The sequence below is a fragment of the Mercenaria mercenaria genome, chromosome 9 (genome assembly GCF_021730395.1).
Source record: "Mercenaria mercenaria strain notata chromosome 9, MADL_Memer_1, whole genome shotgun sequence".
NCBI lineage: Eukaryota > Metazoa > Mollusca > Bivalvia > Venerida > Veneridae > Mercenaria > Mercenaria mercenaria.
The window spans coordinates 19,690,826-19,718,409 of record NC_069369.1 but is presented as its reverse complement, the minus strand read 5'-3'; the positions used below and the strand labels follow the sequence as shown (position 1 = coordinate 19,718,409).

General features: G+C 33.1%; 1 protein-coding gene and 1 pseudogene across 1 annotated transcript; both read right to left on the bottom strand.

The window, feature by feature from the left end:
- Positions 1–307: 307 nt before the first annotated feature.
- Positions 308–8,089, bottom strand: LOC123546631 (solute carrier family 23 member 2-like). The gene is made up of 8 exons (XM_053550949.1): positions 7,825–8,089; positions 7,227–7,384; positions 3,364–3,452; positions 3,150–3,220; positions 2,770–2,951; positions 2,066–2,186; positions 1,273–1,429; positions 308–784 (listed from the first exon to the last, which is right to left on the bottom strand). Exons 1-8 carry the CDS (start codon positions 7,951–7,953, stop codon positions 513–515), a joined length of 1,179 nt encoding a protein of 392 aa, XP_053406924.1. The 5' UTR covers positions 7,954–8,089; the 3' UTR covers positions 308–512.
- Positions 8,090–8,883: 794 nt separating this feature from the next.
- The window catches only part of LOC123546011 (solute carrier family 23 member 1-like), a 54,690-nt pseudogene continuing 35,989 nt past the window's right edge, over positions 8,884–27,584 (bottom strand).

Genomic DNA, 27,584 nt, shown 5'->3' with positions numbered 1-27,584 from the left:
GTATGGGTATTGCGCATGACACTTCGACTCATTATGGCAAACATGTACACGTATGCCAAGTTATTTTAAAATTTGTTGATGAATGGCAGAGTTATGGACCGGACAAGATAAAACTATGTTAACCTTCAACCTCTTAGTGTTACCTTTACCTTAAAATTAGGGTCTGGGTCTTTCACATGACACGTCGTCTTATTTTGGTAAGCATTTATGCCAAGATTTTCAAAATCCCTTTACGGATGGCAGAGTTATGGACCGGGCACGAAACATACCCTATTAACCTTTGACGTCTAAGTGTGACCTTGACCATAGAGCTATGGGTCTTGATTTTGCGCATGACACGTTGTCTTATTATGGTGAACATTAATGCCAAGTTATTTTAAAATCCCTTTATGGATGGCACAGTTACAACCCAGACAATAATTTACACGGACGCACGCACAAAAGCACGGACGGACAGTGTGATTTTAATATGCCTACCTTCGGGGGCATAAAAATGAAATACGAGTACTATTCTAGGTGTATACTATTACCTTTGTTATTCCTATGGCACCTATGTTGTGACTGTAGGAAGTAGTACCATGTCCTGCCCCTACCATACCGGAAACGATACTGGCAATACCTTCCATAGCTATTCCACGATTGACAGCGTGAGGTGGTGGGGGCGGGGCTCCTGTCATCCGGGCGGCAGCATGATAATCACACACTGATTCTAGAACTGAGACCAAAGTGACCACCAAGAATCCGACATAACCCACAGAACTAACTGTCGGTGTACCAAACTGGACTGAAAACATATTGATAGTGGCGATAGTTTTGAAGTTTGGTTCATTCTCTCAAAGAAGTCAGAAGTATCCACAAGGTAAACCACCTGTTATCAGAAGTCATTTCACTTCATATGATGATACTAGATCTTGTATAAAAAGAGGCGCAGAAATATATATATATATTTTACTCACGTTATTTCATGCGACATTAAAACTCATTTTGATAAAAGATGTTATTTTCATCAGTTAATATCACTTCTTGTATATCTAGATGTTTTTCAGGTTTTGGAAACGATGCAAATATAAATTCGAAGTACTCATCTCCATCACGTTCCATCCTAGATGAAAGGCGGTTTATTCCTTGCATGATTAATTTTAATCGTTTAACTGAACTATTAAATAACGATTGAATACTAATTCCAAATATTACAGGGTGAAAAAATTCTAAATTCTAAATTGCTTATCTAATGTACTTTTTTGTAAATGTCTTTATAGTTAAAATACGTACAAGGATATGGGAAATACAGCCAAGGAGCCCTCTCAACAGCATCCAGTTTGGCGTCTGTCCTCACCAAATAATTAGGATCCGTGGAGTTGTTGGGAAACACATCAGAGGCGGTAAGAATAAAGCAGAAGAACCAACCAACACCTAGACTAAGTATTACCTACATAAGTGAAGAAAGAATATCATTTAGTAAATGCCTGCTGTTTCTTTGGTCTTACAATTACAATTTTGACTAATCAGTCAACTAGTTCAGTAGATATATCACAGTACCATAAATCACTGTTTGGACTAATCGACAGTTTGAGAACAGTTAAATACTAGTACAGAATCGCTATAGTTAGGTTTACTGATATGAAAGTGCACAAGAGCTCAATGAGTGGAGCACATCTCCAATACCTCAAACTTCAGACCAAAAATGCACTAGAGGGCACCATTTCATACCTGTATATAAAAAACTTTCCTGGAGGAGACCTCACTCTTCCCCTCAATATGGACAGAGACCCCCCTCTCATACCTACCCACCCTCGGCGCTATGAACCTTGCCGTTGACGCCTTTGTTCTAAACTGGTGCCCCCGTCAAATATATCTGGATTAATAACAACTAAAAACCGGTGTCCAGAAAATAAAATGGTGGTAAAAGATCAATATTCATCGCGGTCACAGCAAAAACTTAGTATGATAGTTTTAAATGTCAACTTGCTTATATGCCATCAGCACCTAAAAGCCGTTGTGTCCAATTTATATTAAACTTGTATTGGTTCCTTTGAACTTTAATTAAGTACTAACGCATACATACCGAAAACAGTTGAAATAACGGGAATTTGACAATGTGAAAACGTCTTTGCATGGTCCATGCCGGAAATGGTGGGTTTATGTTAGCAAGGTAGGCGCTGAATAGCAGTGTGAGCCCCATCGACCTGCAAGAAATCTCTAGCAGAGTAAACCTTACAGCTCTGTAAGAAATGTCGCGTCAGCTGTGTATTGCAATAGATGTGTTAAAACTTAAACAATTGTTGAATAAAACGCAACATGTTGTACAAACATGATGTGGTTTGAAAAGAAGGGATTTATAGTAATTCAGTAACATAAATCGAAGTGAAAAGTTATGTGAAAATTAGACAAATATGGTGCATAAAATAGTTTTTTTTATTCGTATAGCTACTGCGGCCATTTATTGCACGGTAACATTATTGTTGTTCCCTTAGGCATTACCATATTTGGTAAATCAATGAATAAGATGTAAGATAATCATATTTTGTAGGTCAAAATGTAAATATGATATAAATGTAAAAATGCATTACGTTTATTCAGAAACATATATTTAAGTGTATTCAACGTAAGTTTGCCAACGATACAGTATAAGGAAATATGGACAGTATTGCGGTATAAATTTTGTCTGTAGTTTGAATTTCATACGTTTTTCACAATTTCATCAGCAAGCTATATCAATTCTGACATAAGAAACACTTTACAATGTGAACAAAGAAAAGTTGCACTTACAAAAATGCAATACCCCAGTGCTGATTACATAGCTGTATCAAAATACTGACAAGGAGGGGACCAATCATAGTTATTGTTGGTGCGATTGTTAATGGTCCGACAAACCTCAGTAGGATGCCAAGTACTCCAGTACAGCCAAGCACAACTTGAGTTATAGAGGCAACAATTAGATTTCCCTGGATCTGTAATTGCCATTGGAGTAAACTGAAACACTCGTCTTTCATAAAGTTTATGCAAGCTTCACTACAATATGCAGTTTATAGTTTTTAAATGTTACATCATTTTCAGTATTATTGTTTACAACACTATTGAGTTGTATGAAAAAACAAGTTTCTGAAACAAATACTAGAAGGGTAATCATTATTATATATTGTGTTTACTTCTCTCATTCTACTTTCCCATAGTTCTTCGCGGTCTGCTCCAGTGTCCGTGGAATTCAAACTGTCATCATCTTGTAATAAAAAAGAACTTGACAGATCAAATCTGGCATTTCCGTTGGTTTACAAATGTTGTAATATTCATGACATTTCTTATAGACAATTTTTTACAACAGTAATGCAGGATTATTTGAATGCAGTAAAACACTTATTGTACCTATGTTCGGACATTTCCATTTGTCTGAGGCCATCATTGCAATGATCGGTAAAAGAAACAAATTAGAGCCTCCCTGCACTATGCCAAGTCTGAAAATATAAGGTAAGATAAAATAATTTATTAAATTCTCACTTCCATGATGTAGAGATGGTAACTACCCAAGAAAATCTAAGCGGAACAACCCTGAATTGACCAATAAACTGAAGCCAACATAAAACATTGGTCAGAAGTGAAAGAAAAATGAGATAGGTCCTTTTTCCAACAACTGATCAGGCAGACAAAATATGACATACATTTGTTTAAATCTCTTTGTATTCAATATACAACATGCACTCTTTTTTCATGGCATACACTGACAGTTGTGTTATAAGTTATAGTGAGGCCCTGATAGAAAGTTTAGTAGTGCATGAAGATAAAGCAAAATAATGCATGAATTCCTTTAAAGAAATATTACGAAATTAAGAAACGTTATAAAGTTTTGATCTTTTAGCCAAAGTTATTTACTGTTCTCAATGATGATAGATTTTTTTACACAAAACTTATATATTAAAATGTAAAATGTATATATCCAACAATAAGAAATGACAAATAAAGTTAAATTGGTATCACGTTTGTGTAACAAAGTAGCTAGATTGCTTATATTCACCACTTCAATGAATCATTTTGAAAGTGTTTCTTATGTTTTAGTCATTTTGAAGCATTTCTGTAACTACTCAAGAATACTTTACTGCAAATAATCTAACACAAAAAGTCATTGTCATCAAATATAATTACAATGTTTTAAGGCAGTGGTTGTAGTTACAACATTTTAAGGTAGCTGATAGGTAATGACTCTATGCGATGTATTTTAAGCAATTCAACACTCTCTGGAAGGAACTATCACGATCACTGCTTTCCATGAAAAACGAATAAATGCTGGGAAAGGATATGGACATTACTTTATTTGATGATTTTCGTTACAGGTGAACTACCTTAAACAAACTATAAGGTGTTTTATTTATTGTTGTAAACAAAGTAAGCGGGTAACTATAGATATCAACATTAATTTATAACTTGAACTGTTTACACAACTTGAAAAAAGATTTTTGTTTTGTTGGGGCCTCTCATTTGACAATTATATCAACAATTATCACCTGAATTGAGAGCATTCATGAGTGGAAAATACTGATGGTAAAATGGTGTAGGGGTTTGTTTACATTATAAAATCTTTAATAACTTCTTTCAGGTAAATTTTTGATATGGTTTTGGTAAGCTTATAATAAAGAGCATGTCATTCTCTTTCACTCAGAGTTTTTCATAAGTTTTAGACTCTTGGAATGTCTTGGAATTTGACTTTATTAAAAGACAAAAAGAAGTTGACTATAGGCTCTTTCAAAGTGTTAAAAGTTGACTAAACTTACACTATACTATATTGAATTCATTTACCTTTGGAAACTTCTGATATAGACTATAATTGGGGAAATCCTAAAATCATTGAAAACGGTCAATATAAGAGTTGTCCAATTTGCTTCAGATGGTTTGAGAAAGTCATTTTTTAAATATCAAATATTTCTATTTTTACATGGAGAAGAGGAAAACCATAAATATATTAGGAAATTGGTGCACTTAGCTATTATTTCACTCTGAAAATAATCCTTAAAGATGAATCTGAGTTTTTTAGGTACCATCTCTACATGATGTAAACACAATACATTATTGACATAAAAAAAAACAAGGAATCATTTCTTCCGAAAGAAATATGACAGACCGTGTTTACATCTTCTATATATAAAACACCGTAAAACATACAAGCATTGCATACTAAAATAGTCAGACGTATTACATATTTGCTTTCATTGACATTAAACTTTATTAAACATAACACACGTTGTGCATATTAAAATAGTAAAATGTATTACATATTTACATAATCGGGGTTAATCTGTATACTTTAAAACTAAAGAGTAGAAAAATCTTCTTCTAACTAAAATTTCATGGCAGAAGTGCAAATGTTCCCTTTACGTTGACATATCTATTATAGCTCTTCATGGGATTACCGTTTAACCTTTACCCTGCTAAATGTCTAAAATGGACTGGTCTATCATTCAATTTGAGCAGTACCACTTGTTTATCAAAGGGGTGTTCACTGAAAAATTACGGACTGAATAGCGAACAGTGTAGATCTTGGTCTGTACTGGTCGCAAAGGCAGAATCACTTGCCGCCAGCAGGCTAAAGAAAGGAAACCACTCTTAGAACATGAAATTAAGCTGAGAGGTAGCCCAAAGAGTTTAAACGTATTTATTGTTTGGTTAGACGGCTAAGTCGTTTGCAGGAAATAACTTGACGACTGACGACGATGGGCATTGGTCATTCCGGAAAATGTTTTAAAATATATACTTAACAAAAGAAATCCAAACTACTTGTTTGATAATATAATATGTGATCGCAATATGAATGACAAGCAAAGATGTACCGCATACGTTCATTTCAGCTAGATTTACATTTAAATAGATAATCAAGTACGATAAAATTGACACTGACATTTTAAACTTTTATACAGTTCAGACACAGGTGAAAATAAGTTTTCATTTCATATATCACTGTTAAATGCATATAGAATGACATATTAGATGAATACCTCCAGATTCCCTACTTTTTCGCATTTCTTTGTATTCAGTTCGTGTCCTAACTGTGGAAAGCAATATGGGACAAAGGCTAATTCCCCAGGTTAATTGACATAGTTCTTACAGTACAGTAATACATTCGGGCGAAACCCATTAAGACGGGTTGATTGCAATCAGTACAAGTTCAAATATATGTCGTATTACATAAAAATCATCAAAGTTTTATTCCGTGGTTATACCCAGATAAAAGGGAAAACAAACAGACAGACATGCTTCCATTTTAAAACGTATACAGAAACTCCAGTTCAAGCGTTTTCATGCGGATATTTGTCGTTTAGTTAAACGGAGATTTGAATCAAAGTTGTTAATGTATATCAGATACGAAATATTTAGAACGGTCACGGTTACTAGATAAAAATACGGAAGGAAAAAAGGAACATAATAGAAGAAACATATCTTTTGAACTTTTTATAGACAGAGTATATGTTTAAAAGTCGACCAACTCGTGTTGTAATTATTACCGTTTCATTTAATTTCAGTCTGATATATTACGCCCAACACATTTACGTCCAAAAACAGGCGTAATCATTAGTGATTCAAATCCCAACATAAATTGTAAACTCAAGAGTATGAGAAAAAAAGAACATTTTTTTTAATTTGCTGTATCTGGTACATTTATCTTTTGAATAGAAAAGCACTTCAGCATGCCTATCTATAATAGAAAATCAGTTATTAAATATATGCACGAAAATTTAGGAAGTCGTGCCCGCTTTGACCACCGAGGTTTATCCCGAACAGCACATGTCAATTATAATATACAGATCTCTCCGCAAAGATGTATTTTTCAAATGTTTTCAGTCCGTTAGTTTCTTGTAAAAATACAAATCTTATTGCGCTAATACATTTGATTAGAATTAGCCTGAGAAGTTTTGATTCCTTGTAACTGCAAAATCTAACTAGAACCGGTAACGTGAAGTTACAAATAACGCGAAACAAATCGATATTACAGTTCAGTGGGTGGCTTTCTTGACGAAAAGATCATTACATGTTAAGTTTAAGATCTAGGCAAATCCAAGCACAAGAGAAAATGCCATCCAAAAATATTTTTCTTTTAATCATATCATCGACAGGGGAGATTAGAGACACGTATTTGGACTAGTTTTAGGTGTACTGTCTAAGATTTATCCTTGTTTTCAACATTTTTACAATTGAGTCATATGAAAATATATAATGACAGAATTAAAATGATCGCAATTTACCTTATACCAAACAGTGTCTGAAGAATGGTCGCCACTCCACACATAAACAAAGTTATACTCATTAACTTGGAAGTCAGTTCGTAATTCCCCTCCGCACAGATAAGTCCGGGTATAAGATAGGGCAGGGATAGAGTTCCTCCTATACACATGATAGCTTGCTGTAGAAAAAGAAAAAATATAGTCAGTCCCGAACATCACCCAACACTTGTTGCCTTTTTTACATTTATTGAAATAAATGTTTTTTAACAGCATACCGGCTAACATGAAAATATTTGATAATTTGTTAATAATGCAAGCGGTTCCCTTGGTAAATAGCTGCTTTGTTCGTTTCAATAGTTTTCATTACAATCGTTTGAGAAATATTGTTCAAAATTGCAAAAAATTAGATGAAGTAATGTTGAAGTACACCAACATTTTCACAAATAGACAAATAATGCTTTATAAAATAAAGAAATCTTTTGAAAGCAAATATCCAAAAACCGAATAATTTAGTTCAAAGAGAGACAAACAGTGCTTTATAAATTAAAGAAAATACCAAAATGTCAAATAATTTTGTTAAACAGTGATTTTTTTAGGTTTAAAACTAAAGAAAAATTACCTGCAAACCGAAAAGAAAACATACTGGAGGCGATGGAACGTCTTCAACACCGTAGAGAACGTACCGTGGTTTCTCAACGTCTACGTTCACGTCAGATTTGCGTTCAGTTTTATTACGTTCAGAATGCATTATTTACTATACGAGCTAAGATATAAAATATCACAATCTCTTTTTTTCCACTTACAAACGTTAAATGCATCTGCACAGATAAACTGATAAAAGTCCGTTACGCTGAGGTGCTCCCAAATAGGTCAAAATGCGAGCAACATGAACATTTTGATACAATGTAAACAACACGGTACACCTTAATTACATATCACAAAGCCGGAAAAAATTAACCATTTTACCAGTATAACAGGTTTAATGATAATATATTATTTAAATAATAAGATATAAAAGCATGTATCTGTTGTTAATATCTATTTTACCTGACACTGGTTGCATGTATTATAACGCATTATTGTTACTTTAAGCTCTTGTTCAAGTAAACAGGTAATATAAATTGAGCAAAACAGGTAACCCACCATCTATTCATAATTTTGATGATATATTTTTTAAATTAAGCGCACGCCCAGAGCAAAATGTTTGTGATAACATACCAACACTTAAACAAAATCAAACTGTGCTATCATATAAGTTTACTCATTTTACCTCATTTTCACTTAACCGATTTTAGAAAAGTCACAAAATACACTTAAATATCTAGAATTACAATCTAGCGAAAACCGTTATGATGGAAGAAATGAACAACGAAAATAAGATAATATTCTTCTATTAGGAAAGAGCATTCGCTAGTGAGCTGATATTATACCGTCTTTTTTATTAGTATTGCTGTGACTTTTGTTAAATGAATGATAGTTAAATGAAAACAAAACAATGTGAATATTCTTACACAATTTTTATTTTTATTTTTCAAATTGATGATGACTGGAAGAGAACACTGTTTGCTACTGCTATGTTTAACTTCTATGGTGAAATTAACTTTTTTGAAACATATTTATTCTTTTATCAAAAATACGTCACTGAATATTCTGAGAAAATTGGCATTTTCTGTCATATTTAGGTCACATTGGAATGTTTTAGTAGTGAGCACATTCAAGAACCACAAAAGTATTTTGACCATAAGTTCAGCTCCTTTCGCAGAATTTATCGCTAGACTTTTTTGCAGGTCTAATATTAAGAAATTCAGATTTGTTTAAAAATTGAAAGTTTCCCGAACCCGTAATGTTAAAAGCACTTTCATCGGATATTTTCTTTAGTAATGAATAAATTGTAAGACATTGCATGCAGTTTGATAAAACAACATTTCTTGATGAATGGAAACTAGGAATTTACTACATTTAGACATTTTTAGTATTTACGCCGTTTTGGGGCAAATGTGGCCTTTTCCAAAAGTTTAGTATGTTATATATAATTCTATGCTGAATTAAAAAAAAGTACTTTCAGTACAATGTGTATTTCTAAGACGTTAGCCGATTTGTCAAAACTCGTTTCCAGTTTTGTTCAGTATAGTTAAATCAGTTTTTATATAATTTATATGATATGTTCCGTGACAACTGAATACTAAATGTGTAAATGTACCAACTACTACATCATAAATTTTCTTAAACTTCATATCTAGTAAGCAAAGGATATAGAACTACTTGCTGTCTCATACTTGTTAAGAAACATGATGTGCAAAACAACCAAATTACAGCAAGAATTCAATACACAAAGCTACGTTCCAAGAATGCAAACATCCAACTCCCGCCCCCCAGACACACCCAAACACATATATCATCGTCTGCAGTCGTTACTTTGACAAACCGGATCAGCAACGTTTGGTGTCGGCTCAGATTGAGCGGTCTTGGTGATCTTGGGTCAGAACATTGTCTTTTTCTATTATTTAGATGGATGGCATACAGCGCAAGATGTTTGCATGGAAGAATTCATATCAAATATGTGTTTGATACGTTAACTTGACAGAAACATCACGAAGTAGCACGATTTTTACTAAATAAAATAGGTACGTTAGTGTATCAAATATTAATTAAAATATTCGAATATAAATTTACAATTACCCTGCATCATTGTAATAACGAGTAGTGCATGTCACTGTAGTTCAACTATTCATCTGTCTTTCCATCTTTGCGTTTTAAATACAGTAAAACTGATAAAGAAAATGTATCTATATTGTCAGTTGATAATATATATGAAAGCCGGACATATCTGTATCTAAAATCTTTTTTCATTGTGTGTTTCGGGGGCTTTGTTGGGCGGTGTCCCTATTGCCATATTACCCTGTGTCAGCATTGTTAGAAGATACATTGTCAACCTGGGCTGTCGTGATATGTGTACATTTAAACATGTTTACCATGAAAAGGGTATAAATCCAGAACTATAATTCAAACATGTTTGATAATTACGATTTTTCTTCATTAAAACGTTTCAATACAGAAAATATTTTTTGTATAACATAACAGTATGCACTTAACTTCTATCATTGACAGCCTTTTTGAGTTCAACGATGCAGAAGAACCATAACAATCAAACAATAATTCAAACATGCTGTCGTTTATATTATTGCTCTGGAATAGCACTATATAACTATGGTAAAAATATCATTCAATTATCTGCAAAAATGTAAACAAACAGGATGAAGCAATTCATATGGACAGAAACTAATTAAGTCTAAGGATAATGTTAGATGTTTTGCTATTTTTCTTCAGATCAGATTATATTTTTTTTTCACATAAACTGTTGTTTTTTTTTCTCGTTCTTTAAATTTATACACCAAACATTTTAGAAAAAAACCGGAGAGCATTTCTACAGAAATAAAATGTGGAAAGTAGATCCCTCGGAAGCACCAAGAACAAGGCAAACAGTGAAAATTGCAAACTCGGTTTGATTGAGTCTGTTCATGGGCAGTAATGGAAAATGCAACACTGCCCACGCCCCTAGCACCGGCTTAAGCAGTATTCAATCTTTTAATCTAAATGAGTTGAAATCAATGATCTCGAAGGACCAGAAAATATAACAACACTGAGATGAAGTTGGAGCGACTTTTTACGGCCGCTACACAGCACTTAACACCCTCTGATGTAAAGAAAATACAATCTAGAAAGTAGATCCATCGAAAGCACCGAGAACAAGGCAAACAGTAAAAAGTGCAGACTCGGTTTGATTGAGTCTGTTGAGAAGTTGTTGCTGTACTTGGAAATGAAAGTTTTTTATTGATTATTTAAAAACTGTCTGTGGTCTATATATTTTGCAAGGAATATCAATACATTTTAACGGAATCTGTTGTATATGCTTTTAGTGCGGGTAACGAAATTTTGAAGTTTGATATTTTATCAGTTCTACTTTCATATTCAGTTTGATTTTTTTCGAATTATTCTCAATGTAAATGAATGAAAATATAATCAAAGTGGATGAAAAATGTGAAGTGTTGGGTTGATTGTTATAAAACTGTTCTGCTGAGGGACAAAAGGTTAGAGGTAGGGGACCTCTATATTTAATAGCAATTTGCAATAGCAGACAAGCTAATTCAACAAGTGTTTTTGACAGCAATGTGATGTTGATCAATTATACCCTATAGATATTTTGTACACACTTCATACCCACTTATGTTTGTAGTTCACGATGATTTATAGGTGTTCTTTAACGAATTTCTTCTTTTTTTGCGACGGTTGCTTCACCGATTGGAACATAAATTATACAGTTATCAATCGTCGCATCAGTGTATTCATTGCCTCTTTAGAAGTATCTTAAAGTTTATGGACCGATGTTAATACAATTTCGGCAACCGGAATCCACCTGATCGGCATGTGTGTACTGAAACAAAACGGAGAACTTATATTCAGAGGATTCTGAAGCTGCGAAATCTTTTATCCCGACAACACTATGCCAAATTGAAATTTTGCATGCGGCATTTGTTAATCGTTTTAAAGTGAACACTTTAAATAAGGTAGTTTGCTCATTACTCAGAAAATGTTAATATATAAATTTATAAGGAATGTAATAGAGAAATACAGCATATGTGCATGCAATGTCGTTTGTTTGTCGATTTCAATCGTAATAAATTTATATCTTCAATTTTATTAATCTTCTGTTTAATATAAAGTACTAACAGTTATGACAATATCTGTTTGCTCAAAAGATAAGGTTGTGATGCCAAACATTGTTACCGGGAGAAAATATATCTACAGTCGTTTATGCTGAAACTGTAGGTAGGTATAAGGTGGCAATAAGCTATGTTTATTACTGTGCATTTACTCGGGAAGTTGTTATTGATATGACAGAAAATAAAAAATAAATATCAAACAGCAAAAGCAACGTTCAAAGAACGCATCCTCCTCAAGCACAACACACGCTCACACATAACAAGAAGAAAAACCACTACAAGGGAGTTCCTTAAACTAGTTTATGGTGCGCACCCAACCTCACTCTTAACCACCACCATATTCCAAAGTCACAGGGTAGTATAGATGAAAATATTATCCAGGAAAGTTAAATATCTAAATTAGGCAATGACGACGGAAGGCATGACAGGTAAACATGAAAATGTTCTCGTAAATTTATATAAAAAGCAAACCTTTAGAAACAAAAACAGATGTACTAAATGCCTTTTTAGAAGACAGAGCATCAAGAGAAAAACCATTCAGGGTTTGACAAAACAGGCGAGAACACAGTCATCAAAACGGCTCAGTCCTTGTTGGATTTTAAGATTGTTTTGTCAGAAACAATTGAAGGGGGGATAGGTATGTTTTTTATGTTTCTTTTTTGTTCATAGATTCCATAACAATATCACTGTCTTCAACAACAACTTTATTCTCATATCCTCCAGTTGCGAATTTGTCTTCTTTCAAATCTGAACGGCAACATGTACATGTAATTTTCTTGTCAAAGGTTGGAGACACTGGTATGTAGGAGCAACACTTGACTCGTTGTAGAAATTTTGTAACATATGGGTACTTGTAAATATCCGCGGAATGGTTTGTATCTATATTTTGGGTATCATCTTGTAAATTGCTTCGCCAAGAAAGTAGTCCTCTTTCTTTATCTGTACCTATATTTAAAGAATATGGTCGTTACAATTATGTAAAATTGATTTACACTATTAGGTTGATGAAATAACATTCAAAATACGCCAGTCAAATAGATCTACTGCTCTAAAGTGGTTAGAAAGATTTGGAGTGGACACAAGTTTTAGCTATTTGATACGTGATCTCCAAGTGTGTTCTCTAATTGACCGCGTGACCTTGGTTGTGCGCTCTGCACGTCGTCGTGATGCGGTAAATAACTGATGCAAGTATTATGAAAATCATCCTTGCGGTTAAGAAGATTTGGAGCGGATGCTAATACGGATGGATGGACGAACGAATGGTCGGTCGGGCGTGCGTGACTCCAATTTAGCCCCACTATGCTTTGTTTCTGGGGCAATAATAATAATAATAATAATGATGATAATAATAATAAGGTATCCTAGTTACTGGTAAATCTGACATTTCCGATCAACTAATGTTCCAATAACTGGCAGTAGATCTATCATTGTTTTATCAACAAGTATCTTTGGGATGCAGTTGCATTTATAAAATCACATGTATCCTTTTCATGACTGAATGCCAAAGCTTGTGTTGAAGATAATATAACATGTATGAAAACTTTTGTTTTCATTTCGACCACATAAATATCCAGTAAAGCAATTTTGAAACTAGTAGTTTACTAACATACAAATATATTGACGATTACAAAATATTTTGAAATATAATAAAACTTCCTTACCAGGCACAGTATTGTCCAGCACAAAACCAACAATCCCACCAACACACATTTGAGTACCGAGAAGAAGCTGAATTATCTGATCTATATCAGAATAACCTGTGGAAACAAAGTCGCTTGTATCTCAAGAACTCACAATGCCTTACTTCAATGCATTATATTAGCATACTGCAAATTTTCTTACTAAGAACAAAATTCTCATGAAAATAAAACTAAGTTATGAAATTCTATATTTACTGTTAGATTTAGTAGATTTGTCTTTTACTTTTGTACCTGTAGTAAATTTAGCAGCAAGTTCCGGATCTTTAAAAAGTTCAGGCATCATCAAACCCAAAATAAATGATGTCCCCAACACTGTAAGGTTTCTTGTCGAGTCCAACTCTATGGATTTCAACGCTGATAATCCAGAACCCATTATCATACCGACTAACACTGTCAATACTCCGCCAACAACTGGATCTGGTATTATAGTAAGTACGGCCCCAAACTTTCCAACGACACCACTGATCACAAGTATGAGCCCTGCCGTCAAAAATACAGCTCGACTTAGCTACCTTCATATATACGATATAAATAGCTATACAATATAAATAGCATATCGCAAATAGTTTACGCAATTACAGTATAATACGCATTCGTTTTACGCAATACAATATAATAACAAACAATACGCAATTACAAGTATAAAAAACGCATATACAAGTATAAATACGCAATATACAAATAGCGCAATATACAAATAACGCAATATACAAGTATAAATAAGCAATATACAAGTATAAATAACGCAATGAACAAGTATAAATAACGCAATATACAAATAGCGCAATATACAAATAACGCAATATACAAATAACGCAATATACAAGTATAAATAACGCAATATACAAATAGCGCAAGATACAAGTATAAAAAACGCAATATACAAGTATAAATAACGCAATATACAAATAACGCAATATACAAGTATAAATAACGCAATATACAAATAGCGCAAATACAAATAAATAACGCAAGTATAAATAACGCAATATACAAATAACGCAATATACAAATAACGCAATATACAAGTATAAATAAGGCAATATACAAGTATAAATAAGGCAATATACAAATAACGCAATATACAAATAGCGCAATGTACAAGTATAAATAACGCAATATACAAAAAGCGCAATATACAAGTATAAATAACGCAATATACAAATAACGCAATACGCAATATACAAGTATAAATAACGCAATATACAAGCATAAATAACGCAATGTACAAGTATAAATAACACAATATACATATAGCGCAATATAGAAGTATAAATAATGCAATATACAAAAAACGCAATACGCAATATACAAGTATAAATAACGCAATGTACAAGTATAAATAACGCAATATACAAGTATAAATAACGCATTATACAAATAACGCAATATACAAGTATAAATAACGCAATATACAAGTATAATTAACGCAATATACAAATAGCGCAATATACAAATAGCGCAATATACAAGTATAAATAACGCAATATACAAGTATAAAAAACGCAATATACAAGTATAAATAACGCAATATACAAATAGCGCAATATACAAGTATAAAAAACGCAATATACAAGTATAAATAACGCAATATACAAATAGCGCAATATACGCAATATACAAGTATAAATAAGCAATATACAAGTATAAATAACGCAATGAACAAGTATAAATAACGCAATATACAAATAGCGCAATATACAAATAACGCAATATACAAATAACGCAAAATACAAGTTTAAATAACGCAATATACAAATAGCGCAAGATACAAGTATAAATAACGCAATATACAAGTATAAATAACGCAATATACAAATAACGCAATATACAAGTATAAATAACGCAATATACAAATAGCGCAAGATACAAGCATAAATAACGCAATATACAAGTATAAATAACGCAATATACAAATAACGCAATATACAAGTATAAATAACGCAATATACAAGTATAAATAAGGCAATTTACAAGTATAAATAAGGCAATATACAAATAACGCAATATACAAATAGCGCAATGTACAAGTATAAATAACGCAATATACAAAAAGCGCAATATACAAGTATAAATAACGCAATATACAAATAACGCAATACGCAATATACAAGTATAAATAACGCAATATACAAGCATAAATAACGCAATGTACAAGTATAAATAACACAATATACATATAGCGCAATATACAAGTATAAATAACGCAATATACAAATAACGCAATACGCAATATACAAGTATAAATAACGCAATGTACAAGTATAAATAACGCAATATACAAATAGCGCAATATACAAGTATAAATAACGCAATATACAAGTACAAATAACGCAATATACAAATAGCGCAATATACAAGTAAAAATAACGCAATATACAAATAACGCAATATACAAGTATAAATAACGCAATGTACAAGTATAAATAACGCAATATACAAATAGCGCAATATACAAGTATAAATAACGCAATATACAAATAACGCAATACGCAATATACAAGTATAAATAACGCAATATACAAATAACGCAATATACAAGTATAAATAACGCAATGTACAAGTATAAATAACGCAATATACAAATAGCGCAATATACAAATAGCGCAATATACAAGTATAAATAACGCAATATACAAATAACGCAATATACAAATAACGCAATATACAAGTATAAATAACGGAATATACAAGTATAAATAACGCTATATACAAATAACGCAATATACAAATAACGTAATATACAAGTATAAATAACGCAATATACAAATAACGACAATTACAAGTATAAATAACGCAATGTACAAGTATAAATAACGCAATCTATACAAAATAGCGCAATATACAAGTATAACAAACGCTATTTACAAGTGTATTTAATAACGCAATTATAACAAATAACGGCAATTATACAAGAATTAATTCGCATATACAAGTATAAATAACGCAATATACAAATATAAATAACGCAATATACAAGTATAAATAACGCAATATAAAAATAACGCAATATACAAGTATAAATAACGCAATGTACAAGTATAAATAAAGCAATATACAAATAACGCAATATACAAATAACGCAATATACAAGTATAAATAACGCAATATACAAGTATAAATAACGCAATATACAAATAACGCAATATACAAGTATAAATAACGCAATATACAAGTATAAATAACGCAATATACAAGTATAAATAACGCAATATACAAATATAAATAACGCAATATACAAGTATAAAAAACGCAATATACGAGTATAAATAACGCAATATACAAGAATAAATAACGCAATATACAAATAACGCAATATACAAGTATAAATAACGCAATATACAAGTATAAATAACGCAATATACAAATAACGCAATATACCAATATAAATAACGCAATATACAAGTATAAATAACACAATGTACAAGTATAAATAACGCAGTATGCAAGTATAAATAACGCAATCTATAAGAAAACAGAACGCAACCAAGCTAAATAATAACAAACTAGGTTTGACTGAGTGTATTCTTCTTAATTAGTCTTAATTAGTTTAGTGAACATTACCTTAGTAATCCCGATAGCACCTATGTTATGACTGTAAGAAGTAGTACCATGGGCAGCCCCTACCATACCCGAAACGATACTCGCAATACCTTCCATAGCTATTCCACGGTTGACAGCGTGAGCAGGTGGCGGCGGAACTCTTGACATCCGGGCGGCTGCATGATAATCACATACTGATTCTAGAACTGAGACCAAAGTAGCTATCAAGAAACCAAAATAACCCACAGAGCTTACTGTTGGTGTACCGAACTGAACTGAAAAATACAAAAATAAAAATAAAGGAGTTATTAAATAATAAAATCTCTGAAAAAAAATCTGTTACTTTGAAACGTGTCCAAAAGTGTGACTTCTCCTGTTGGACGTTTGTTCTGATATTGTAAACAGCAAACACTCATATTTCTAGTTTTTAAAATGTTTTAAAACTTCTTAAAAGAAATTAATTACATTTTTCTATCCCTGCAATTGCTTTGAAACATAATTGATGAGCCTTGTTCCCTATAAAGATTATCAATCATCTAATAATTTAAGTAGTTAAACAATTAATAAAAAATCCCTTATTTAATTGTTAAAGTGAATGTTAAATTAAGGAAATTTGTATATACAGCAAAATTTTGTCAGCTGTGCAGTCATTATATAGTTCTGTAAATTGAACAATAAAATGACAGACTGGTTTGATGTTAATATTGGAGCACAAAACACAGCTAGAAACTGTTGTTGAGCCAATTCTCTACTACTGTGCAGGTTTTAATGAGGTTACAGAAAACGTCCAGAGGTTGAAACTGTTTCAAATAAAGCAAAACGTTTATATTTTGGGGTAAGTAAAATACTTCCAGCCTGACAGCTTTTGGAAGTTTGGGCTGGACAACAGTTGAATCCAATCAGCATGTTGAGGTGATCTGATTGTGGCGTGGATTAAGAAACATGGAAAATGATAGACATGTTATGATGTTAAATGTATACACAAGGTATCTGTTAATGAAGGCAAGTTTTGGGAAACACATAATATGATATTGTTTGAAAAGATTGGTTAAAATGGGTATATACTGTTAATAGGCCGTGCAAGGCAACATGTATTAGAATGGCGAAAAAGAAGTTAATTGAATACCGACATTATGAAATGGAACAATAGTTTACATAGGGTTAACAGAAATACAAGTAATGGCAACAAATTAAGAGCATTTAGAACCTTTAAATTGTACATATATATTGCTAAATATATCAAGGGAAAAACTCCGTATTCATGTCAAAGTAAGGGCCTGTAATTCTCCTTCTTGCATTAGAAATTGGACAATATGCCAAACCAAATGTCCCTGTTAATGAACGCCTCTGTATATACTGTGATATAGAGACGTTGGGGACGAGACCCATTTTCTTATAGATTGTAATTTTTAGTGATCTTAGCTGTAGCATAAAGATTAGACCCATAATAATGCGTTTCAATCTCTGTCAACAAAACTCAAATGTTTAATGAATACAGATTGTTTACAATTCCCTGTAACTTTATGTTGAAAAGAAGAAAATACACAACATAGTTTGACATATTAACATGATTAATTTAATGTTTAATATCTTGTGCAACAATATTTCAGTCCTTATTATCATTTTAATGTGATGGGATCATTTAGTCAATACTTTCTTTTTATTTGAAGTGCTTTAAGCTGTGACATAGCCCATGCATTTTGTTAAACTTTTGTACCTTACATTCTTCATAATTTATACCACAAATAATATTTAAAAGAACAAAGACTGTATATCATAAATACGAGCAATGTGATCTCATAAACATTATTCGGTACCAGTGTCTCATAAGCCATATTTGACTGGGTTTATAACAAATGCGTTTTTTTTTTAATTATAGGTGCTGGATTATATGTATACTGTTTGTACAGTTACACATGTGAACTTTAAAAACAATAAAAGTGTATCGTATTAAAATTCACACACACACGCGCGCGCGCGCGCGCACACACACACACACACACACACACACACACACACTACGGACGTACGCACACTTTAAGCATAACTAGAAATATAGGAAGAATCTTTTGAATATGAACTCGATATAGTAAGTACAGAATCGAAAATGAATGTCATTTCTACTAAGTATATCCTTATATCCTTACGTAGTTTTTCACATAATAATTATAATTTGAGTACGCATACTATATGATTTTATTACGCATACTGTTATATAATTGTGTTCCTTTTATGTTGTAATGATTTAACAACTACCTATACCAATAACAAACGATTAAGCAGCACTTCCAATTACATATAATTGAGCCGTGCCATTAGAAAACCAACATAGTGGCTTTGTGACCAGCATGAATCCAGACCAGCCTGCGTATTCACGCAGTCTGGTCAGGTTCCATGCTGTTCACTAATGGTTTCTCTAATTGTAATAGGCTTTGAAAGCGAACAGCATGGATCCTGACCAGACTGCGCGGATGCGCAGGCTGGTCTGTATCCATGCTGGTCGCAAAGCCACTATGTTGGTTTTTTCATGGCGCGGCTCATATAACAATAATTCAGAACGAAATTTTCATGTTTCTATCTATTTAGCCATACTTTCTGAAAGCTGTAGACAAACTTCAACAGAGTTTGGATTCGATTTATAGTTTGACTGAAAGATTATTAAACCTGAATGTAAAATATGTTTTTGTTGTGAAATCACTAACTGAAACTGTGTAAATGATGAGTGATTACATAGCAAAATAAAACAACTAATAAGACAATAATAGATAACAAATAAGAAGTCAATGTATCTACATCCCCTCTCTCCAACATCCTTTACATTGAATGAAGATCGATTTAGGAACACCAGTATCCTCCAGAATGATATATGGTACATGTGATTAAGTCATTGATTCTGCTGGTTACAGTCCTAAATTCAATTCCAGGCCGTTTCTTTAAAATATCATTTCCATATCCCGGTACACATCCGGCTTTAAATGTACCTATGGGATTTTCTATGTATTTTACAGGTTAAACGTTTATTTTTCAGTCTGTTTTAATGTATAATTCAATTGAATGTTTGTTCTTTGTAAACGTTATGTTGTAACGCCACCGTTTTCGAGATGAGCATTCACTTGTTTATTCAAAATAAAATACGGAATTGAAATTTTAGTCCACCAGGTTTGTCAATGTCCAAAAACGTTTAGATAGACACTATTAAATTGTAAATATTACGGAATAATTACATTTGAATAACCAAACATGTTCTGTCTGAAAGAGGTTTTACATTTATAACTGTAAAATACGTACACGGGTATGGCAAGTACAACCAATGAGCTCTCTCAACAGCATCTAGTTTGGCGTCTGTTCTCACCATGTAATTAGGATTGGTGGAGTTATTCGGAAACACATCAGAGACGGTGAGAATGAAGCAAGAGAGCCAGCCAATACCTACACTCAGTATAATCTGCAAATATAACTGACTAATGAAAAAGTGGGCCCTAAACGGATAATTAGATAAATGATCATTTTTACTTTATCTATAAATATCGTGAGATAATTATGCCGATGTGCTTCTTTTAACCTGTTTATGCCTTATATTAATCATGTACAATATAAGTTTAACTGGTATTGTTCATTTTGAAGTTACTGTCTCTTATGAAAAACATTCCAACATATATTAACAGACAGATACCGAAAACAGTTGAAATATTGGGAATCTGACTATGTGGCAACGGCTTCGCTTGTTCCATGCTGGAAATTGTGGTTTTATGTTAGCAAGGTAGGCGCTAAAGAGCAGCGTGAACCCCATCGCCCTGTAAGTAATTAATAAAAGTGTCGTCCATCGGCGTGCAAAAAATCAATAACTCATCGGCGTGCAAGAAGTCAATAGCTCATCGGCGTGTAAGAAACCAACAGCTCATCGGCATACAAGAAATCAATACATAATCGGCGTGTAAGAAATCTATAACTCATCGACGTGCAAGAAATCAATAGCTCATCGGCAAATCAATAATTCATCGGCGTGCAAGAAATCAATAACTCACCGTCGTGTAAGAAACCAACAGCAATGAGGGCCCAATCGCTGTTTAAGTAATCTGATGTAAGATTTGTTATTAATGGTTTAATCAAAACAATAATTGAATTAAGGAACAATTGCTATAATGGCAGACATGATGTGCTTTCAACATTAATATAACAAATATATAGATGCATTTCTAAGCGTTGATGATTCATCCCTTAATTCGAGAAGTAAGAATAACCAGCATAAGAATACGGGTAACAGAACGTTCTTTAGACTAATGCCAAAAGCCATTGTACATTTGATCAAGGATTATTATAATACAGTTATTCAGAGAACTAAAATCACAAACAGCTTAAACTATAATGAAATAAGAATAACAACTGTATCCATCTGAATGAAACAGACTGTATATAAATAAATACTTACAAAAATGCAATACCCCAATGCTTTTTATTTAGTTCCATTAAAATGCCGATAACAGTTGGGCCAATCATAGCTATTGTTGGTGCGATTGTTAGAGGTCCAATAAACTTCAAAAGGATGCCGATTGCCCCAGTACAGCCAAGTACAACTTGTGTGATAGAGGCGACAATAAGATTACCCTGGATCTGTAATTGTGACATATATAAATACTTTTTTTAAATTTCGAACATGCTTTTTACCTTTTAGTGAAACTAAATAATTGTTTAAAGAGAATACTTGAGAAATTTAAGAAATCCATTGATTATATTAAAATAAAAACTGGTGTTAGCAGTGTTTATCTTGTTTACTTCTCTCATTCTGCTTTCCCAAAGTTCCTCGTGATCTCCTCTAGTGTCCGTAGCATTATTATTGACATCATCTGGTAAGAAAAGAACACCATTGCAAATGATAGTTTTCTTTATCATAATGATGCAGATATCATAGAAATCCTTTTTTCAATGAATTGTCAATGGAATTGAAAGATTGTTTATTAAAATATATGAAGTGTATTCCAAAAGTACTTATTTACCAATATTCGGACATTTCCATTCGTCTGTGGTCATCATTGTAATGATTGGTAAAAGATACAAAGCAGAACCTCCTTGCACTATGCCAAGTCTGAAAATACAGAATATCAAAGAAATAAGTAGGTAAATTCGTTCAGTAAAATGGTACTGAATATTAACATGTGCAATATGATACTAAACATAACTTTAAAAGACAAACTTATCCCACAGCCTTTATTCAGTAACTTTTATTGACTAAAGTTTGTAAATGACATAACTGAGCAATACTTGATGTTAAACGGTATGTATAATAAATATCATATAAACACAGATTTCACATGTTCCTTTATTTCATTTTGATTGGTATGTTTATTATCTTGCAAGAAGAAATTCCAAAGTTTACCTGTTTTGATGTTAAAACAGTAAAATCAGTTTTATATTTTGCGTAAATTTTGACAAACAGAATATCAGTAAAAAATAGGATAAATATCAAACAGGCATTGCCACGTTCTAGAAACACAGCCTCCCTAAGATGAAACCCACAGCACGCAGAGGTGCACAATTCCACCACATACACTCACATACAAAGCAAACACACGAGGACAAAACAAACAAATAAAGGAACACAGTGGGGTACCGTCTTGGAACGGTCAGTGACAAGAACACCACTGGGAAGCTGAAACCGGTTTATGGTGCGTACCCAACCTCACTCTTACCTCCACCATGTTCCAAAGTCACGGGACAGTGTAGATAAAAGTATTCCCGCCAAGTGAATCTCTAATATACGCAATGGAAACAAAAGGCATGACATGTAAAACACAAAACTGCTCCTACATAATTATATAAAAAGCAAACATTAAGAACCAAAAAATGTATGTACTCAATGCCTTTGCAGAAGGCAGAACATCAAGAGTAACACTCTGAAGGGCCTAATGAAACAGACCAGAAGTCTTAATTAAGACTTGATATTATCCTTAACCTTCCAGTATTTTACCATGCTGCTTTGCTGGTTGAGGTAAACCATCATAATCGCTGTTTATTAATAACTATACTACATATTAAGTATATAGTTTAAGACTCCCAAAATGTTTCCGCTTCATTTTAAATATATGAACAAATTCAGGCGAAAAATAGATTAAAATCTAAAATAAAAATTTGAAATATACCTTATACCAAAAAGTGTCTGAAGAATGGTAGCCACACCACACATAAACAATGTTATACTCATTAACTTGGAAGTCAATTCGTAGTTCCCCTCCGCACAGATAAGCCCTGGTATAAGATAGGGCAGGGATAGTGTGCCTCCTATACACATGATAGCTTGCTGAAAAGAGTTTGTAATATATAAAAGATAATAGGTAAGGGTAGATTTCTCGGAAGCACAGAGCACCTAAAGACCAATCTTGAAGCTCAGACAATGCATGCTGCTTTCGCTTTTCACTGTTATAAAAACATATCCTGTCAGGAAAAGTAGTCCAAACCAGATAAGTTTCTGTAGAAATGAAGGTAACCAAAAATCAAATATACATTAAGAATCTTTCGAAGTATAAAACGCACCATAGCAAAACGATAGCTAGTTCTCTTTGATAGGGTAATGAAATGTGCAGTACCTCTTAGGTCCCTGACGTACATGGCAATATCATAACAGCATTGCGTGACGTACATGACAAAGTCATAGGAGTGTTGCCTGACTTACACAGCAACATGATACGAGTGTTACGTGATGTACATAGAAAAAGCAAAGCGTTGCGAAACGTTCATGGCAACCTAATAGGAACATTGAATGACGAACATAGCATCATTAAAGGACTGTTGCATGACGATTTCCCTGTGTATGTGTTACGTGTAAACTAATGCTTGTCTCATTTAAATTTTCCATATTTAGCTCACCTGAGCAATGCTCAGGTGAGTTATTGTGATCGCTCGATGTCCGGCGTCTGTCTGTCTGTCAGCATTTAGCTTGTGTTTAGCTTACAATATAGGCTGTAATCAACTGATATTCATGAAATTTTGTCAGAATAATAACCGTGATGAAAACTAGGCAAGTTTGAAATGGGTCATCTAGGGTCAAAAACTAGATCACTAGATCAAATCAAAGAAAAACCTTGTGTGTGCGACAGAGGCTGAATTTTTCAATTGATCTTCATGAATTTTGGTCAGAATAATTACCTTGATAAAATCTAGGCCAAGTTTGAAAATGGGTCGTCTGGAGTTAAATATTAGGTCACTAGGTCAAATCAAAGAAAAACGATGTGTATGCGATAGAGGCTGTATTTTTCAACTGAACTTCATGAAATTTTGTCAGAATGATTACCGTGATGAAATCTAGGCTGAATTTGAATATAGGTCATCTGGGTTTAAAAACTAGGTCACTAGGTAAAATCAAAGAAAAACTTGCGTTATGCAATAGAGGCTGTATTCTTAAATTGATCTTCATGAGTTTTGGTCAGAATGATTGTCTTGATGAAATCTAGGCAGAGTTTGAAAATGGATTATCTGAGATCAAAAACTAGGTCACTAGTTCAAATCAAAGAAAAACCTTGTGTATGCGATAGAGGCTGTATTTTTCGATTGATCTTTATGAATTATAGTCAGAATAGTTACCTTGATGAAATCTAGGTTAAGTTTGAATATGGGTTATCTAGAGTCAATAAGTAGGTCACTAGGTCAAATCAAAGAAAAACCTTGTGTATGCGATAGAGACTGTATTTTTCAATTGATCTTCACAAAATTTTGGTCAGAATGATTACCTTGATGAAATCTAGGTCAAGTTTGAATATGGATTATCTGGGTTTAAAAACTAGGTCACTAGGTCAAATCAAAGAAAAACATTGTGTATGCGATAGAAGCTGTATTTTTCAATTGATCTTCATAAAATTTAGTCAGAATGATTGCCTTGATGAAATCTAGATCGAGTTTGAATATGTGTTATCTGAGGTGAAGAAGTAGGCCACTAGGTCAAATCAAAGAAAAAACTTGTGTATGCGATAGAGGCTGTATTTTTCAATTGATCTTCATGAAATTTGGTCAGAATGATTGCCTTGATGAAATCTAGGTTAAGTTTGAATATATGCCATCTGGGATCAAAAACTAGTTCACTAGGTCATATCAAAGAAAATACTTGTTTAAACTCAAGATATCTCATTTTTGGTCCAATCCTAATTGAATTTGGCCAGAATATTTGTTTCCATGAAATCACTAGGTCAAACATGTTTACACTGTTCTGGCGTTTTCTCAGGTGAGTGACCTAGGGCCATCATGCCCCTCTTGTTTCTTTAAAATGTCAAACTTTTCACTATTTGTATTTCCAAAGAAATAATATACGTATAGACTGCATACCATTAGTTACTCTAAGTAATAAAACTCGTTTCATGACTTCTCGTAGTTACTTAAATGCTTACTAAAGAGAACAAAATAAAAATCTATGTCTTGTTTAGCGAATCGTATGAATTCGTTTCAAGAATACAATGATATTTTGTGTATTATCATCTTTAGGAGCCTAAGGTAGGTGTTGGTGATCGAGACGACAAGTACGAGGCTACTTGACATACACTGAGATGTCCATGCGTACTTAAAACGAGTATTGTATTCTTGCATACAATTATCACACAAATTCTATATTTTCCGTTAAATTCCATAAATCCTGGTACCATTACTATTTGTCATTATGTCGTTATGGAAATTGTAAACATTTAAGTTATCCATGACTGGATCACACGTATGATCGGTATACAAAATTTGCTAATGAATATTTCAATATTTAAGTGACATGTTTTTTTAACATACTATGATGGAAAGTTGGTATTGAATATTCTTGCAATACTCCTTGGTCCACCAGATCCGTACAGTTCTGTCATAGCATTTGAAAAAATGAAAAAGAGCCTCGATGGCCCTGGAACGCGCCATGACTTTCAGAGCTTAAACAGGCTAGAGAGTGTAAAACTTTGAAAGAGAACCATAATATGCTCCAAGTGTCGAAGTTCCAGAGGTAGTAGAAGTTGATTACATAAATAAATGTGACATATGACAAAACTGTTCAAACACTATATGCTTCTTATGTCTTGGTGCAGGTTAATACTACATACCACGTCTGATGATGATGCATCCATCACCTAATGACAGGAAACTGTTTAAGTTTTCTTTCTATATTTAGCTCTAGTGGTCCCTAAGTGAAGTTATTTGAACGAATTTGGGAGAGGACATTACAATGACGATACAGACCAAGTTTGGAGACGATCAATTAAGCTATTTATAAGAAGAAGTTTTTAAAAGTGTCTATATTTTAAGCGATCTAGTGGCCGCTAAAAGGGGTCAAATGACCCTGTTGTCATAAACATGGGAGAGTACCTTACAATGATGCTATAAATCAAGTTCAGTGGAGATCGATCAAGCGACACTTGAGAAGACATTTAAAGGTACTTCTGTTTTTTAACTCTACTGGTCTCTAAAGGGACCAAGCTCTCAAACATTTAAACAACTTCTTCCCATGAACCGCTCTCAAACTTGAATAAATTTGGCTTAGGACATAATAATGATGCTACAGACTAAGTTTGCTGAAGATCCAAATTAGCGGTTCATGGGAAGAAGTTGTTTAAATGTATTTCTGTTTTTAGCTTTAGCAGACCCTGAAAAGGGCTAAGCGCCCCAACACCCAATTTTAAAGATCCATTAAGCGGTCATTAGAAAAGTCATTTAAATGTATTTCTATTTTTAGCTCTAGTGGCAAGTAACAGGGGCCAAGTGCCACTAATTGGAAAAAAATGGGAGAGGACTTGAAATGATGCAGATCACGTCTTATGAAGATCCATCAAGTGATTCACAAGAAGAATTCGTTTAAATGGTATTTTATTTTTAGCTCTGGAGGCCCCTAAGATGGGCAAACCACCATCATTTAAATAAAGTTATGAAGAATCTTATATTGTTGCTACAGACCAAATTTTGTGAAGATGCACCAAGCGTTTCTCAGGAAGAAATCATTTCAATGTTGTTGGTTTTTTGCTCTAGAGGCCACACAAGGAGACTTGCTGAAAGACCTGAACAAAATTAACCATGACTAGGTTTGGTGCCATTCTGACCAGTAGTTTCAGAGGAGATATCATCTGAAGAAATGTGTGGATGGACGGACGACGGAATGACTGACAGATGGACGGACGGACAGACGACAGAAGGAGCGTGATCACAAAAGCTCAACCCGAGCACTTCATGCTCCGGAGAGGTAATAGAAGTTATAGAACCGATCAATAACGTTTACCCCATATTTTGAGAAAAAGAAATTCAAACATCATAGCAAGAAAGGGTAGTTTTAAATGTAACTTAACAGCATATAAATTATGCATATTACTCTGCAGAACAAATGTCAATTTACTGATATATACATTGAATTTCAAAACAGGACTGCATAAAGGGGCTACAATTTCAGACAGATCAAGGCCTTTAAAAACTAC